This window comes from Cupressus sempervirens, chromosome 8 (genome assembly GCF_028749045.1).
Source record: "Cupressus sempervirens isolate cs-2001-9-10 chromosome 8, ASM2874904v1, whole genome shotgun sequence".
NCBI lineage: Eukaryota > Viridiplantae > Streptophyta > Pinopsida > Cupressales > Cupressaceae > Cupressus > Cupressus sempervirens.
The window spans coordinates 401,722,320-401,741,423 of NC_143125.1; the positions used below are offsets into that span (position 1 = coordinate 401,722,320).

The window sequence follows — 19,104 nt, forward strand, 5'->3', positions numbered from 1 at the left end:
TGGTTGCAATTATGGAACTTGGAAGTAGCGCATCATTGCAATCTTCGAATATCGAAACATCGATCAACTTGTTCTGGGTGTTACGTAGCGTTCGACTTCTCCGGGTCCTGATCAAGATACATGGGATCTGAATAATCGAGAGGCAGTAATGCTTCTCAAACTATCCGTAGCTGATGACCAGCTTTCTCAGATTCCATCCGGCAAGACAGCTGCCGAAATCTGGACACATCTAAAAGGTCTTCATGAGACTTCCGACAAGAGCAGAGCCTTCTGAATCTGTTTCTGTTTTTTCTGGGTTTGTTGATTTTCTCTTCAAAAATCATTTCAAGTTGTTTGTAATATGCAAGGTTGCGTGAGATTCTGGGTTTTACCGTTTTTTCCACAAAAACGAAGTTTTGTAAATGCAACTTATTTTGAGTCATAGCACTCTTCCGGCAAAGCTTCTTGGTTTCAGCATTCTGTAGATCCAGGGAGGGTCTCAGTTATCACAGAATGTTCCGACATCTGTACGTTGACCATTAAGGGAGGGTATTAAGATAATATCTTATACTTTCTATAACGGTCAACTACTTGTATGTAGTCCATCTTTCAGTCTAGATAGGAATGTTTCCTATCCCGTCTCTTTTTTCTTCAGTCCAGATAGGAATGTTTCCTATCCTGTCTCTAGTTTTGTTTCTAATTCCGTCTTCAGTCTACATTGTTTCTTTTAGAAACAACGTCCTTGTAATTCTTTATAAGGAACACATTTGTTCCTCTGTTAATCAATCAATCATCCGGAAATCCGTTAATCTGCCAACTCTTCTTGAATCTTGTAACATCATCCATTTGGGAATGTTAGGTTTATGTAAAGAGTAAATGAAAGAGAAGTATAGTTTCTAACTTTCTATAAATTGCTGCACTACAAATTTCTGGTGATGAAGTTGACTAAGTATTTAACGTAAATTTTCTTCTTGGCTTTATGCACCAGGTTGTTAAAATAGCTGATTTTGGAGTTGCTCGGGTGCAGTCTCAGAGTGGAGTTATGACTGCTGAAACCGGAACATATAGGTGGATGGCTCCTGAGGTGAATGTCCCTAATTTAATTTTTCCTTTGTTGTTCCTTCCTACCCCATTACTGTCACCAGTAAAACCCTTGAAGATGTTTCGGCCTAAAACACCCAACAGAATATTTTATAGTGTGTCTTTATGTTCCTTGATCATCGATGTTCTAAGAGATTGCATATACTTCTTTGATTGCTCACTTTCATTGTGTCAATAGAAGAATCTGTGATGTGCTGATTTTTCTCTTTTCATTGGTAAATTTATTTGATTAATCTTAATTGATCAGAATAACTTGTTTGTAATCATTGATTAAATTAATGCTATTTCTGGAGGATCATTTCAAGATAAATCTCCATCGTGCACTTGTAGAACCTTAACCATATATTGTTGGTTCCTTCTTCTTATGAAGTTTTTATTGTATCATACGAGAAAACAAGCATACATGTTTTTATTTTCTGCATCAGTTATATTATATATAATGTTGTTAAGAAGGATAAAGATCTGATACCTGGTCTAAAGCTTATTCTTTTTATTCGACCAAATTTTCAATCTCAGTGTTTGGCCTCGATTAAATTGTCAAGGATGATACAAGGAGTGAATGCCTATGGATTAAGATTTAAGTTATTTTCAGAGTCAATACCTGTTTGAATTATGTCTGTAACCAAGAATTTGTTCCTCAAGGGTTTGAGCTGCATGAATTCTTGTGGTACCTTTTTTTCCAACATTTTAGTTTTCATTGTTGCGTAGTTAGTGATCACCATTTGCAGGTCTAATTGTTTTTCGGAGATACATAGTCATCCATCCCTGGGGCTTGGGTGACATCCCCAAGGGTTTAAATGTCCTGGAGATCTTGGCACTTTGAGGGGATGTCCCCTCGTATATCCAGACAACCTGCTTCATTTGGCGCATAAGAATAGAAAAGGTAACTTTATCAATGAAAAGAAGACTTCAAAACTCTTAAAAATTCAAGGGGAGGACGGGGATTGTCATTGTGAATGCAATACATTATATATTTTGAATTATAACTGCTTTTAGTTTGTTTAATTTTTTTAATCTTAACAGCAATCCCTCCACTGTCCCCAAATTTAGGCAAATTGCTGCCATCCCTCAAACCTTGTCCCCACATTCCCCGAGCACTGTTATTTTGTCATAGTGCTTGACTTTAATGCATTATCAGCCATATACATAGGAGCAATCATGTATGTGGTTTGTAGCATTTTTATCTCTTTGTGGTATTTTCCTATACATTATTGCTTATTTATGATTTTTTCCATTGAGTTCGTAGAACAAATTATAGATGATAATTAAATGGAGTCTGTGATACAGAAGTTTAAACTAGTTTCTTCCACTTAATGAAGGTTATAGAGCATAAACCATATGACCGGAAGGTTGATGTTTTCAGCTTCGCAATTGTTTTGTGGGAGCTTCTTACAGGGAAGGTTGGTAAATTTCTAATAATTGTCATTATTTTAGTATTTTCAGTTCTGATACTGATATAATTTTCTTTGACAATTTACTAGTACGTAAAAGGTTTGTTTCATATAACAAATTCCTAGATAACTAACTTGAAGCTCTCATTGTTTTCGTCTTAATTAGTTTGTCTATAACTTTGTATATTTGATTTCTTCAGCTTCCATATGATTATCTCACTCCATTACAAGCAGCTGTTGGTGTTGTTCAAAAGGTACAAATCATGATTGCTTGATTGTGCACTCTCTTTACAGTATGTCCATCAATAGCTTAAAATTTGTGTTTCTTAAGTGCTTTTCAATTGCTTACAGGCATATCTTGCATCTTGATCATAGCTTGAATTTTGCGTATTGAATTCTGGACCAATTCAGTCTCTATTATCTCAAGAAAGATAAGAAAGAAATATGAGCTTTAATAGATTACACAATAAAGAATTAGCTAAGAACTAATGGGTATTAACATGGCTCCCAGATCCATAATAGGGTTTTGATAGGCTCCCCAAACCTCCAGAAACAACCTCAAAATATTGCTCAGCGAAAAACCAACTAAAAGACCATTAGATTTAATCATGGAACCAAAAGCCATCATGAGGTTTTGCAAGGCTTCTCAAACCTGCATTATGGGTTTTGACTTGGCTCCAACTACCTAAACCAGAAGAGGGAGAAGATCGAGAGGTTTTACCAAGGCTCCCAAACCCAACAAATCAGCTGACACAAGAAGAGAGCTCACAAACACAAAGTACCTTCTCTGCAATGAAACTCCTTTACACCTCTAAAGGAAATGATCCCAGCTCCATAGGACCAGAAGAGGAAGCCAGCAAGAATGGTGATCTGAAAGGACAACCACCTTGCAATCCCATCCATAGGAAAACCACACCGAGTGCCAAACAACCTCAATCCACCAGCCATTCTCCACCTCCCTAGAAGAAGTTGCCTCCTCTATAACGAATGGGATGGAGGAAGAAGATCCAACATGGGCCAATCCAACAAGAAAGTTGCAACCAGAGACCTTGCCTCAATAGGGAGCTGAGTTCTCATCTATAGAAGCCTTGCAAGGAAGGATCCAACAAGAAGCAACAGTAACCTGAACAAGAGAAGAAAGTTATAAGCACATGTTAACAGAAGGGATGAACACAACCCCACCAAAACTAGACCTTAACCTGTAATGTCCCCTACTTTTGTTTCCTTGGACAGTAAGTGAACTAATACAAATTATGGACTTAAGTTATGCAATCTAATGAAATGGTACATATGACTGGTAATTCCAAATGCTAAAATGGATAAAATGAACTTTTGAATTATGAGTGTAATATGTCGTACAAGTGAGCAATAATACTATGATGCAATAAATATCCAATGAACAATGGATTATGTATCGAAATGCAGATTACATAAATATATCTACAACTGTAATTCCAATGCCACAATGGAATACAATGAATCCTAACAAGGCTGCAACTGCAATAAAGACTTAGCAGTTCAAATCTCAATATATTTAAATGGTTGTCTCTGATATAACAGTATGGATTATGCACATGCCCTGAGAGCCATTTCTGATGGACAGTGAAATATATGCTGCTATGATAGGATGATCAATGGCAGACAGTGTCATGTCTGATAAGTACAACTTATGCAATCCGCTATTCAGCGGCCATCTCTGATTGGCAATTACGAAATATGCTCCGTATAAGGTGCCATCTCTAATCTGCTGTATTAATGCTTGCACATAAATATACAAAGTTGCAATAGCAACCAAAATGCTATATGAGCGATATCCACAAAGGTATTGGGTTTATAAAATCAATATTCAATACACTTTCATAGCCGATCGTCTTTGGCTATTTGTAACTGCTGAAAGGGTACGATGAACTGTTGCCACCTTGTTAACTCATACCATAATAATTAATGGTAAACAATATATGATCAGATCAGCTATTATGAGCCACCATGCTTATACAAATACAATACGATTAGTAATTAATCTTATGTAATGAATATATCAGCCGAGTATTGATGGAGGATAAGTAACCATCGTTAGGCATTTTTCTTACTCATAATATTCATGAGTGATGAGTGATATTATAAGTAATTATAGTAATCATGAATCATGTAATATGCATAGATCGCCAATGACACCTGATCGTGGATCATAATGATGTCATTTTTTAATCTCTGAATATGATACTGAAATATAGTGTTGTATGGATGTATCCATACATCATAAAATGTTCTGATGATGGAACATTATAGCTTGTATGTATATGTGCATCTCAATGATCTCAGCATGGATGTGCCCATATGCATGTATCGGTAATCCTCAACATGGATGTGCTCATATATGATATGGCCATATATATGTGCATGTGTACATGTAAACGCAAGTGAGTATGCATGCATGTATATATGTATGTGCGTGCGTGCGTGCGTGTGTATGTGCATGTGCATGGGTATGTATGCATTTATATGGATAGACATGTATGTGGGGATACATCATGATTGAGTGCATTTTGGAAGTGCTTCTAAGAATACAGCTGCAATGATGATAACTAACTACTATGCAAAAGATATTTGCATGACAAGGTATGTTTATTGTCGTTGCCTTTTTATTTACATTTTATGTTCTTTTTTATTGAAATAATGGGGCTATCACATAACCAAAAATACCCAAAAGCCAGACTAGGCCCTTAAAAACTCTAGCACCATCCTGAGCAATCAGCAAAACAAAACAAGCAGACCCACAATCAATAACAAAAAGACAGATAAAAACCACAAGACCCACAACAAGAGAGAAAAGAAAGACAATGTAATGATCTGGTTTTAATATGATCAAAAAGAATTAAATCTTGACTTGAGGTATTTTGTCAAACAGTTGGCATGTAACCCAGAACTTAAGTTCTGTTACTGCTGTAAGAAGTCCAACTCTAGAAAATGCAGAAATATGGCCAAAAGAACTTGCAAAGGAGAAATCTCGGAAATAACAATACTGAATTTGTACTACCCTCCAATAACAGCAGATTACATACACTATTTTATCTATCTTGAATCATGAAGGTGTAAGTTCTTAATGTATTCCACGTATTCCTTTATGTTTTACATTAGTAAGCAAGTTTACAAACATAAACAAATGGTAAAAGGAACCTGATAATAATTCGCAGACAGCTGGTGGTCTAAGGTCTGCCCTCAATGACTTCAGTTCTGAACCGTCAGCACCCGGTCCACTTGTACGTTTGCATTAACCACTGGAACCTGTCTTGAAGCAATGACTTGACCCGTGGTCTCTCTGAACTCCCTACGCCACCTTGCTAATTACTGATAATGACCACCCTGTGGTAGTCTACTAAACCCCGTACTGATCCTCTGATAACCCCGTGTGTGCAGCGTTGAAATTGTCTGCTTGCTGGTATAATAAACTGCGTGAGGGGATCTGGTTTCTCTATTGGCCTATTGGATAGGTTCGTACCCCAAACTGCAACCCGTGCTTACTGTAGTGGCGCTGATACTCCTGCCCATGAATCTGTTGATTATCAACCCTTTCATCATCGTAGAAATGTTTCATGCTTGTCGCAAAGACTCCAAATATGACTCCTTCAGCATACACCCATGTTGAAACTATAGTTTCTGATGAGGAGCATTTGATTATCGACTTTGAAATAGGACAATGGCAATACCTGCTTGCAGACGTGAAGTATGCTGGCTTCAGACTTGTCAACTCCTATGCTCCACATCACATAAGCGCCTTCTCCTTCAAACACGTGTACACCTGCCCCAAAAACACAGAGTTAGACATATAATCATTATCAAAGAGCAACCTAAAATATATTCCTCATTCGATATCCCAAATAAAGGGAACTATTGCCGTGACCAATAAACCCATGCTTTCTTCTGCAACTGTTCACGGTGACTCCTGAATTAGTGCCGGACACATGGATCGAATCTTCCTTGGACACACGTATTCCAAGCGTAAGCTTCTGCAGCCATGACTCTGTGCGTATGGTGGCTTGGTCTCTTTGTAAGCCGCTAGCCTTGGGTACAATAATCACTTAAACAGATATACCTCCTTCTTCATAGCTATTTGAAGAGTATCGAAAGTTAGTTCTCCAAGAAATCTGCACATTCAATGGTAAGGGTTCTGGATATTAGGCTCATATACATGACGTGCTTGCTGAAGGGGGAGACAGATATATTCATCGGGCTACCAAAGAGTCAGGAAACTTATTCAGTGTAAATGAATAATTATCTATTATCGAACCATCTCCATGCTTCCACATGCATAGGCGACCAGTCTCACACGTTGATGATGAATTGAATAAGATGTTGGTCATTTCCCTCCTTGCTGTTATCCATTCTTTTATGTTGTTGCGTCAAGTAACTATGGCTATAATATACTGCTGTATCTGAAACTTTTGTGCCAAACCTGTAGATGGTCGTTGCTCATATTCTTGCTACTGATTTATATATCCTTGATGCCATTACTAAAACTGTGAGTCCTCCCACATGTCTTTTAATATCCCTTCATAATCAATGCTTCTCTGTTTCATTTTCTTTTGACTGAGTATGATATGTTGGTTGTCGCAAATCTTGGTTAATGTATATACTCTGTTTATTACCAATTTTATCTGCAGTTTGACTGTACATCTCAGACACTACTGTCTTGTAATTTAAATAATCTCATCAGGCAATTTTTCTCATTGTAATCTCTAGTGAGTCAAGTCTCATATCAGGATACTTCTTTCCATGCTCAACACTGTATCCCCTTTCTAATATCCTTTTTTAATACTATTGCTCTGTGTGTGTTGTTTTCTGCCAATAGTTAGGTGTATACATATTCAGACATCATTTTTGCCATCCCCAGACCTCCATTCTAATAGCATCATATTTAAAGACATCTTTTAGTGAGCTATGCTTAAATCTGTTTAATCTCTGTTCCTAATAGCCATTATTCTGAAGATGCCAGATCTCTGTTTATTTGTAAATTGATATATAAATCCATTCAGTGCTTGTCTAAATTTTAATCATTTCCTCTTGCAGCCAACACATGGGAGGTAATTTAAGCTTTAAAAAACACTTATTACATCTATTAGAAGTGAACATTTAAATTCCTTGCAGCCGCTATCTACAAACTGCTGTAAATAATGTAACAAGTCAGCAATCCACTACATTACTCTGTTTTGAGCTTTTAATAAATCTGAAACGTATGTCCCTCTTCAGCATATAAAAACTACTATGTGCTGGTCCAAAGGAATAACCAAGTACCCCTGGAACTATAACCTGTCCTTTCTCTTGATGCATCAACAGCACCAATTCATTATGTTCATTCATGCTTCACGATAAAAATGGAGACTAAAATAAGGCTCCATCAAGGTCATTCTTATCACCCTCATGGATTCACATACTCAACTCGTTTGTGATACATGATGAGTCAATAGCCGAACTTGTGGCTTCTTGAAATATCCTTATGGTGCTTGGTGATCATTTCTTGCTTGACCTTTCTTAGAACTTCATGTCTTGTGATTTCCCTTTATTGTTTTGGCGCAATTACCTCCAATGCCTCTGCTAAAAATTCTTGTGAGGAGTGGATATGTGAGACTCTTGATGCGATTGTGTTGCAATCATTCATCTCACATTCCTTAAAGTGTTAATGCTTTGTACTGTCCCTTTTCAGGTCTAGGTGATGACTTTTTTACTCCTTAGGCGAATACTTAGCTATATGTAGTCTTCTAGGTCCATGTGATGATGTAATCTGCTTTATAACCAATCTTGTGTACTTTGTTCATGTAGAGCCACTGATGTTGTCTCACTGCTTACTAATGGCATCTCTTCACGACAAGATTAGTTGCAATTGAGGGTTGTTATATTCTGATCCCTTATGTTTATCACCTCCTTTACCAACCACATCTCCTCATGACGAGATGGTTACTGGTTAGACTTGTCCTCCTAATCATTCTAGTTGTATTCCTTCATGATTATTATCAATTAGACGCTGACTTGGTTCTTAATCAGTATCTTCTGGTTAATTTCAAACAACTGACTATTAGTGTTCCTCTTCATAGATAGATAGTCATTCTTCCTTAATTGAATTTATGATCACTACTTAACATCAATTAGTTCACTGTGTTTGCAGTGGTTTGGATACCTTTAGGATACAGTTATCAACATGACTAATGTCTGTCTTCTCTTTGAATCGAAAGTAGCTGTTTTGTAAGTCATGTTGTAATCGATCATTAGTAATGTTCTTTATGATGTCAATGTTGTTCTTCATTAGACGGTCATTTAATCTTTGTCTTACTGTGATGGTTATCATATAGTGAGATGATGTAGATCGATACAGGTCTTTCATACTTGGTCATTATTCTGATAATTGCTGTTGTCCTACATCCCTTGATAAAGATCAATAATCTCTTAATCATGATTGACATTGATTCATTATCAATATTGGTCATTCTCTCCATTGATGCTCTTAGATGGACATTGAACGTTGATGGTCATTCTTTACTTTTGATATATGATGATAAACCAATTAATGACATTTGATTATTGATATGTGAGACTGGTCATCGATGAGTCATTTTTATTGTTTATTGATGTCAGAGTTTTTTCTTCATAGATGGTTCTCTGCATCAGTTGTACATTGCTGAGTTTCACTGACCGATCTTCACAGATGCAATGCTTAACAGGTTTTATCCATCAATGTATGTGATGAGTCTTCATGTTAGGATCTATAGGCAATTTTTTTCTCCATCGGATGAATCTGTGATATATCCTGATTGATCTGAAGTAGTTGATCACTTATGGTCAATGCTTAATTCTTGACTTTGTGTTTGTAGCTGACCGGTTCCAGCTCTTTTGCAATCATCATTATATCTTCCATGGATGATCCACGATTAGGATGCATAATTGGTCTTCATGTCATTGCCTTGATTCTTCTTTATGTGAGACTGAATGATTTAATCATTACTTAAGGTGATCATCATTTTGGACATATCCTTATACTCCTAATGTAACTAGGTAAATTGTCTTATTCATAAGACTTAACAATTTTCTGAATATCTTATTCTTATTCTACCAACTGGCTATGTACAACTATTACTAAATCCCTATTAACTAGATTTAATGTTTCAAGGAGTGCCACTCATTGACCACAAAAGTACTTTACTGCTATTTTGTTCTAGGCTGAGGACGGGGACATCACAAAGAAACATTACAAATTAACAACCCTACAACCTTTTTTTTTTGTTAAATTACCAGCATTAAAACATCGTATTATGCATAAGTAAAAATCTTAAACTTCAAAACTTACCAGAACATTGTTTTTTGAAAAATCTTTTAAAAAAATCCAAAACTTCAAAAAATGAAAGATTTACTTTCTTTTTTTTGTTATATCATCTTCAATCACTATCATGTTACTAAAAAGGTGATGATGAATCAATAAATTAAATCTTTTCATTTTGGGATACTAACCAAAAACTACCAGCAATTCTGTATAAACCTAAAACAAAAACCATTACAAAAAAAATAAAACCCAAAAAAAAAACACTTATTTGTTAAAAATAATCATCATTGTAACCTCATATCCTTCATAAAAAGTTAAAAAAGGTCAAAAGTTATCAAAATTTTTTAAAAAGAATATCTTAAATATTTTTAATCCAAAACTCAGAAAAATGGAAGATTTACTCACATTAGTTGGTTAAATCTTCTTTACGCAGCTCTTTCAGCCCTGTTATTGTAGGTTAAATTATTCTGTAACCCTCGCCTTTGAAAAGAAAATAAACTGACCTTCAAAACCAACAATGATAGCCTTGGGGAAAAGGAAAGCAATTTTGCATTTGTATCTTTGTCAGATGAGGTGAAAGCTTTGTTATGTCGACACTCTAGGACGGTTAAAACTTTTTGGGATGACTTTTTTGAGTCTTGTGCACCACAGTGATGCCTAGGTACCATTTGGGCAAGACCCAGGGCACTGCACCCAAGGTCTCCAAGTGGTACCCCAGGCATGCCTCAGATGATCGAAACCATATTGGGACAGTGGGTCAAAATGAAGGACCCAATGTGTGTGAGAGAGAGAGAGGGAGTGTGTGTGTGTGTGTGTGTGTGTGAGAGAGAGAGAGAGGGAGTGTGTTTGTGTGTGTGTGTGTGTGTGAGAGAGAGAGAGAGAGGGGGGGGTGCGGGGTGTGGGTTGCAGAGGTGTGGGGGGGCATATGTTTAGTTTGTGGAAAACAGATAGCTCAAAGATATACATACTGACTACTAATGCCAGTCAAAGTTCATCGGATGAATTTTTTCTCACTTAGGAATGAGCATAAAGACATTGGATATTTTATTCAATTTCAAGGAATATTTCTAGGTTAACCTAACCAACTATTTGGTTTAACTTCTAATTGTTCTGGTGGGAATTTTCTTATTAGTCCCTGCCTTACATATAAGGCAGGGAACTAATGTTTTCAATAGACCCCCTAGCATTATTTTTTATGGCAGAAACACAATTTAAAAGCTAAAGTTTGTAAGCATTTATTTTTTAATTTAATTATAACTATCAAATATCTTTTTTGATTGGCTAGAGACTAATTTCCTGGGAGTAAATTGCTTTTTCAAGTTTAAAGAAAACACAAAAATGTCACATAACAGATAAGAATATATTTAATACTTGTCAGCGTATTATTGATTTTCCTGTCACATCACATCATATTTTAGTCTGTCTAAAATGGCACATTACTTTCGTGCGGAGATTCCTAAAACAGTCATGGCAGCCAATCTTTCCAGGATTACAATTATTTGTTTGAGTTTTTCTGGACACCCTTTTTGATCGAACAAGGTATCATCAACAGTGGGAATAGCAATAAGAAGATACTAGATCTCTAGTAACTTTTAACTGCTGCAATACCCACAATCGCACTTAAGAGTTTCCATTTACTCAGTCCTCTCTGTTTATCTCGTGTGCTTGAGAGTTTCCAACTGGTGGTCCTGGTAGTACTTTTATCTGCAGGAGCGATCAATGCAGGTCTATCAACTGTAAAAGTTCAATATTTTCATCCCCGTCTACCTGGAAGGGTCCTAAACTAGTTGGGCACTTGCTCAATGATCGAAGCTTCTCTAACTTTATGGCAAGATACAAATAGAAGACAAATATTACAGTTTGGTTTTATGTTTATATTCAGAAGAAAGATGTAGAATTTCCCAGCACATATATTCACTTTATTTGAAAAAATTATAGAACTGTATGTTAGGACTTCGCCAAAAATGTAAAACTTATTCTGTGTTCAGGAGACTTATATTAATGAAATTTATATAAAATTTCAAACTTTGGAAAGAGATTCATTCTTTAATAGTTTATAAGTTCTAATATGTCTAATAACAACTATTGGAATATCCACCATAGTATAATTCTATTTCTATGAATTTAAAACTCGTCTCAAAATAAATCTAAATCAATTGTTAAAACTATTTAAGAACCATTATTTATAATTATTTTAATCTGTCTAAATGGCACATTACTTTTGTGCGGAGATTTATAGACCATAATTGCCCCGTGGCATTTGCTTTGAGTTGATGTTAGACAGTAAAAGTGGAGGTGTCTGCTTGAATAGGCGGCAATTTTTTATTTCTTAAAAATGTTCTTAATGTTGTGCTGAGCCTAACGTCACATAATTGTGTATGGTTCTGATAACATAGTTAAAAAATTTAAAAATTTCTAACTTTAAATCTATCTTTAATTTAAAAGAAAACTTGTAAATTTAATTTAGTTCCTAATTTATAATTTGAAATGATTAGACATCTTTTTTCAAAATTAACTATCGCATTTTACTTCATGATAATTATATGAAAATTTGAAATATGAGAAATTATAAATAAAATGAATTTTGTATTATGTCAAAAAAAAATCTGAAAAATACAAATAAATAAAGATATACATCAATTCTTATATATTCTAACTCATTTTAAATATACTTTTCTTTAAATATTATACAATATTTTTAAATTTTTTTTTTTCCTACTAGTTAAATTGTTCTAGTTAAATTAAAAGATATTTTATATTTCACAAATGTTATATTATAACTTATTTCTATTTTTCAAAATCTTGCATTTCATATATTTGTATTATTAGAAGAAGCATACTTGCTTTTCTATTTTATATTAAATTTTACAATGCAAAGTTAAATAAAATTTGAGATTTGGTTGGCTTCAAATTCTAATATTTTCTTCAAAATAATTAATTATAAAGTTATTAGAAATTAATAATATTATTTATATTTGACATTAAATTCACATGTTATATAAAATACAAAACTTCTCTACTTTCGAATTTTATATATAACTTAAAATTATCCATTTTAAATTAAATCTTATCAATGCAAATTGCATTATTAAAATTTCACATATGTGTCTTACAATGACAAGTACCACCTACCTTGAATTGTTAACACCTCATAATATGTGTTGTGCAATGGCATAAGGCAGGGACTCAAGCTCTCCCAGAGCTCTTGTTGATAAATGTAATTCATATCACCTAAAAAACAGAAATTTGCTCAAGTCTAAAAACAAGATTTATTGAAACATTCTGCTTAAAAAATTGAAGTTACTTTATGTATGTGGTAAGAATCTGATTTGTGTGTAAGAATAGTTTTCAACTATACTTCATGCTGAGCTATCAATTTTCCTTATGGCTTGTTGCTATTTATATTATGGGCTTTTACTAGTTGTATTAAAGATTATGCCTTGATAAAGCTTTTCTTAAATATCTTCTTCAACTCAGGGTTTGCGTCCCACCATACCTAAAAATACACATCCAAGACTTGCAGAGTTACTAGATAAGTGCTGGCAGCAAGATCCAACACTTAGGCCAGATTTTTGTGAAATCACTGAGATTCTTCAGCATATCCTTAAAGAGGTAATAACCTGCAACTCATTTATGCATGAATTGTCTTAAAACTGTAGAAGACATTTCATGATTATCTGGAAACATGTTGTACAGGTACAAGATGGAGAGGACAATGATAGAAGGAAAGATAAACCATCAAGTGGTTTCTTATCTTCTTTCAGACGAACAGCTGGTGCTCACTAAGAGGAATCATTTTGTACATTCTGTCATTTTACAATTTTGGGCATTTATGTTCCATTGGGTGGTTCCCATATCTCTGTCCTAAGCGAAGGGCATAATCAAGCAACCTTGGTGTACAGTTTGATGCTTCCATTCTTTCATTTTGTTTTTGTCTGAATGAAATGTATTATTTGGGTCATGTGATAATTGTGTACCTCCTCTTGCACATTTTGTGTCATATTAATGGGATTACCGTGTGATTAATGTTCTGGTGAAGTTGTTACATTGCCATAAGTTCTATAATTGGAAACTGAATAGTAATGTGAACCATTGCCTTTTTCATATATGATCAAAATTCTAAATATTGTCTTGAGAAAATTGCATGGCTTAGGCTTATGCTTATGCTGTTGGTAAATTTTTATTTAAATGCTTGATCGTGGTTATGATTAAATTCATTTGAGTCAGTTTCGAAGAATTTTTTTTTTAGGCAAATTCATCTGGACGCACCCAACATGGGCTGCCTTTAGGACATTTAGAGAAGTCAAGATTTGAAGACAAAATCCTCCGGTCACATGGTTCCCAAAAATATTATCACATCAGAAGTTTGGCTTCTCAGAAATAAAAGTAAACTTTCATGGATTAGGTATTGCTCAGAGAGAGGAATAAAGAAGGTAAAGATTTAGAAGGCGAGTAGGTTACATTTGGAAACCATCATCTGCACATGGTAAACTTTTGAGAAAAGCATTTAACATTGAAGTCAAGTCATTGACTACTACATTCAAAAAAGAAGGTAGATTAACATATGATTTCACTTGTGTCCATGATGGAAGATTCTACGCCAAATGTTGGAAAGTCAAATGATAACCTCCAACTTTAATGATTGTATGAACTAGATAGTCGGGCTTGAGGACAATATTTTGTTAAATAGAAACTCTTTGGTAGTTTAATGGTACGAATACAAGCTCATTTAATAGGGTATGCCACATTTCGTACTCCCACTTCTAAATCTTTGCTCTTCCTCAGTGAGTTTAAGGGCCCGTTTGGTTGCAAGTGTAGGAATTAGAATAGAAAATTTGAATGAGAATGGAGAATGGAGAATGAAGAATAGGAATGGAAAAATGCAATCCAATTTTGTTTATCCCTTGTTTGGTTATGCAAGCTTAAATTGGAATAGGGTTAACTTGCAATCGGGGCCATTTGAAAATATTTTTGAAGATGCAATCGGCGCCATTGGAAAATCGCTGAAATATTTGAAAATATTGAAAACAAAGTTCCAACGCTCACCCCAGGTCAAAGCAGATTTGAAAATTTAATCAAATTTGAAAAAGTTAAAATGAATGCAAGAATAGCAATTCCAATTACAGGTATTTTTTGGAATGGACAAAAGCTCATTTTGGGGCTAAAATGAGAATACGTATTCTTATTCCCTATTCCTATTCCACGCACCAAACAAAGAATATAAATCATATTCTAATTTCCTATTCCTATTCCGGTTGTATTCCAGCAACCAAGTGGACCCTAAACTTATTGAGAAGTGGAGATATAGATGCACGCATAAACGAAAATTCATCAGCCTATGAGAAATATGTAGCATGATGGCAATTCCAATTCTTTGTATCAAGAGTCTGGTTATTTATCCAACTTTGATATATCCAGATGTTTTGGGCACATGCACATTGACCATATATAGACTTCCACGCTTCATGAGTTTTTATGTTCTACTACTAGTTCTTAACTGGACGATCATTGACTATAGACAGATTTTCATGCTTCATGAGCTTTAATGTTCTACTACTGTTCTCGAGTGGACGATAAATGACTAGTATTAATTTAAGGATCTATCATATGTTAACATGATCTGCTACCGATCCATAATTAATCTTTGTTTGATCATCCAAATAGAAGCAATTTTTATATTTGATTGAAGTGGTCAACTACTAAAAGAGAGGCTAGAAAGGAGCGTCCAGCAATTAAATGTAATCATATATTTATTGTTTGGTATCTTCAAGGTCATCAAGTATCTGATTCTCTTTTAGATTGTATCCATTTATGAAATTGTCTTAAATGAATACACGTGCCACTTCATAGATAAACCGATTAGTAATATCCGTAAAGAGCGAGTTGGAATGATTCAATGATCTACCGTGAAAACAATTGAATTGATTCTACCATTTACCTTATAATTGAATTAGAAATACGCTGTGGCTATCCAGCCATATGTTTACGACATAATGGAAAGGAACTTGTCTCTTTCGTGCGATTTGGGAAATATATGCGTCTATACTAAGCTAGAAATATAGTCTACATTCAGTTGCGGAGGCAGTGTAGTAATTGATAAACCTTGATTTGATGGGATGGTAGTTAACACGAGTGTCTATTATAAACAAATAACCTGTTGTTTATATATGTGCTTGAATATATAGTCACGACTCACGCAATTGAGGTTTTTTTTTCAAAAATTTAAAAACATGCCGTTAGTAACAAGAGCTCTTGGTGAGCTGGAGTACCTGCCTTTTGAAGCAATGGGAGCATATGAAGTTGAAAATTATCATAAATTAAATTTATTTATTTTTTGATGGAAGGTTCAACCCTGTGAGGCAGAACCCAATATGGGAACCCGATATGGGCCCATGCGTGCCTGAAAATTATCATAAATTAAATTTGTGATATGAATATCAGGATTTAACTGTGTGATTTTGAGTCAAACTCGATGACCCATGTTTCATGAGTAGTGATTCAACATGAATCCATCTCTCATGAGAATAAATGGAACACTTAGCACTCATTGGATCTAGGTGATGCTCATAGGGGTGAAGCACTGGGACTTCCCGGGAGGTCACCCATCCCAGTACTACTCCAACTTGAGCGCGCTTAACTATTCATGAAACATGGGTCATCGAGTTTGACTCAAAATCATACAGTTGAATCCTGATATTCATATCACAATTTGACTAGCTGTGGAAATTATCTCCTACTTATCAATAAATTAAATTGACTAGAATGAACCCTTGAGAATGTATAACAAAAGTTGTATTATATAGAAGAGAGTATGTACAAGTTATATGCCAAAACATTTTCAAATGAAAATTTTGAAATATGTAGGGGAATCATAAAACAACTTCCATGTTTTAAAATAGTAATTAAGCCTTTGTGAAAATAAGGTTAAACTAAAAGTGTAAGGTTATAAAAATATTCAAAAATTAATTGATTATATATAAATGCAAACATATAAAGCTGTTTTGTATTTTATAATTTTAATTCATGAAATTAAGTGTTAATTATATAAATTAATTGATAAGATATAATTAAATACAAAAGAAGAAAATGTTAAAAAAATAAAAAATAAAAAATTGTAAATGTAAAAGTAGAAACTACATTTTGTAATTAAAAAAGAAAATGTATATAATCAAAGTTTATACAATTATATTGTAGATTTATCTTTAAAACAAATAAATCTATCTTAAAAAATAATATTATAAATTTATTTTCAAATTAACTAAGATAAAAATAAATAAATCAATCTATTTAAAAAAAATATACTTACATCTTTAATATTAAAAATTTATTTTTAAATTAATGCTAGTAAATAAATAATGATAGTAAACAAGAATATTAGATAATCACATGCAAAATTTATAAAAACTAAGGAAAAAAAATGATGGTTAGTTCTACATCCCATTGAGGTGTGATGAGTAGAGCCATTTTTTTAAAAACAGATATTACAAAGCTTTCACACATGTTAGTAAATTATTTATAAAAGCTCAACTTACCTTCCATACTTATTGATATACAATAAACATGCCTTGACAAACATTTACTCATTCTTATACAACTGGCTTTTATTTTTACTTTTTTCATTTTAGAAAATACAAATTTTTCCCCTGGAATTTGGATTGGGGCCAATAAGAATTACGAAATTAAAAGAGTGCAAATGAATTAAAAAATATTTTGTTTTAAAACCTTAGTTTGGAATAAATTTCTACCATAAAAAGTTTAATACTAATTGAAATGGGAGGTCAAATGGGAACATTAGTTCCCTGCCTTATACAAGGCAGGGACTAATAAATGTGGTTCATAGGAGAGCCTAGTCATAAAGGGAAACAAAGAAATTTTTGTTATTAGGTATTTATAGGCTGATATAAGTTATATTTATTGAAAATGTATAATTTTCTTTTTACAAGGATTAATACAATTAATTGATTGTGAATTACAAATTTTAAAAAAAAATGTTTGCACTAAGCAACCATGATATATCTAATAGATATAAACATTTAGTATATGACAATGTAAAGATAGAAAATCATCACTAAAGTTTGAATTTGTAGAGTTGTTGGAACTATTTGTAATAGATAATATCTTCTTTGCGAGGATTAAAAAAAAATACTAAAATGGTACCCAAATGATGTCATTATTAACATGTTTTTGATTAGGTGAAAACAAGTCTTGAAGGAGTCTTGAAACTCTATACAAATATGGGCTACAGAGGGACATGAAAACCCCAACTTAAAGATATTCAAGACTATTCACTAGAAAGAACAAAACAAAGTAGGAATGGGCAAAACTTCTTAAAAAGGGCAAGCCACACAAGCTTCCCCCTAAAGAACAAGATGTTGCATGAAAATTGAAAATACTAGATAAACCTACATGAAATCCAAACCAACCAACACCACTAAGATTTCGTTTTTGTTTACCCTTACGGGAGCAAAGGGTCATATCAAATGAAGACTAAGGAGACATAGATTTCTTACTTTTAACTATTATCCAACCTTCTTTCACCCTAGCACCATATTGCCAAGAAAATGAATCCAATATAGAGTTATCGATCCTAAGGAAGGGCCAATAGAGCTAGGACAATAGACATCAAAGAAGGTGCTACAGAATCCATAAATCTAGTAGGGCCAATAGAAGTCTAAGAAGGCAGTGTAGAACAAATAGGAGAGCGAGCATCAAAACTAGCAACCACCACCTAATTAGAAACAACACTCCCAATGGGATCAGTAGTAGAAACACTAGCAACATGATAAAAAACATCCAAGGAAGGACAACCATTAATCAACACCCTAGCCAAATTATCAACAAAAATGACTTGAGAACTACCATCAATCAAGGCCACAATAGGAACAAAAGTATCAACACGATGTGGACTCTGAGAAACCATTTGGGAGAAACTTTTCTTCCTAACAGTATAATGCTGAAAGGAGACCTCTTTCCACGAAGTATATTTTTTCTTTTTTTCCAACTCACATTGAGCAGACATATGACTAGTCATAAAACATCTGAGACATCTAAAAGGGATGTCCTCATAGTCAATTGGTTGTGTCTAAGGGCCAAATGAAGAATCAATCTTGATCTCACCATGGAGACCTTTAGAAACGTACTAATCAACCAAAATGCAGGCATAAGTAGTGTGCTAAATATCACAAGGTTCATTATCCAACTTTTAAAATCTCCCAAGGCCTCACCCACTTCCTCTAAAAGGGAATCAATCCATAAATGAAGGGAAAGTTTGGGGAGTCTAACGCAGATAGGGATCCTGCTAAACAATTTTGACATCGGATTAAG

At 34.1% G+C, this 19,104-nt stretch overlaps 1 protein-coding gene across 4 annotated transcripts in view; it reads left to right on the forward strand.

The window, feature by feature from the left end:
• LOC149542981 (serine/threonine-protein kinase STY46-like) overlaps window positions 1-13,920 on the forward strand; it is a 279,858-nt gene extending 265,938 nt beyond the window's left edge. For 2 of the 4 annotated variants that reach the window (XM_089797902.1, XM_089797904.1), the window contains 5 exons: window positions 968-1,063; window positions 2,400-2,480; window positions 2,672-2,725; window positions 13,258-13,392; window positions 13,477-13,920. In XM_089797902.1, coding sequence (XP_089654028.1) covers window positions 968-1,063; window positions 2,400-2,480; window positions 2,672-2,725; window positions 13,258-13,392; window positions 13,477-13,566 — 456 coding nt within the window. In that variant the 3' untranslated portion in view covers window positions 13,567-13,920. The remainder of the gene's footprint in view (window positions 1-967; window positions 1,064-2,399; window positions 2,481-2,671; window positions 2,726-13,257; window positions 13,393-13,476) is intronic. The other 2 variants (XM_089797903.1, XM_089797905.1) reach the window with 1 other exon arrangement.
• The last annotated feature ends 5,184 nt before the right edge of the window (window positions 13,921-19,104 follow it).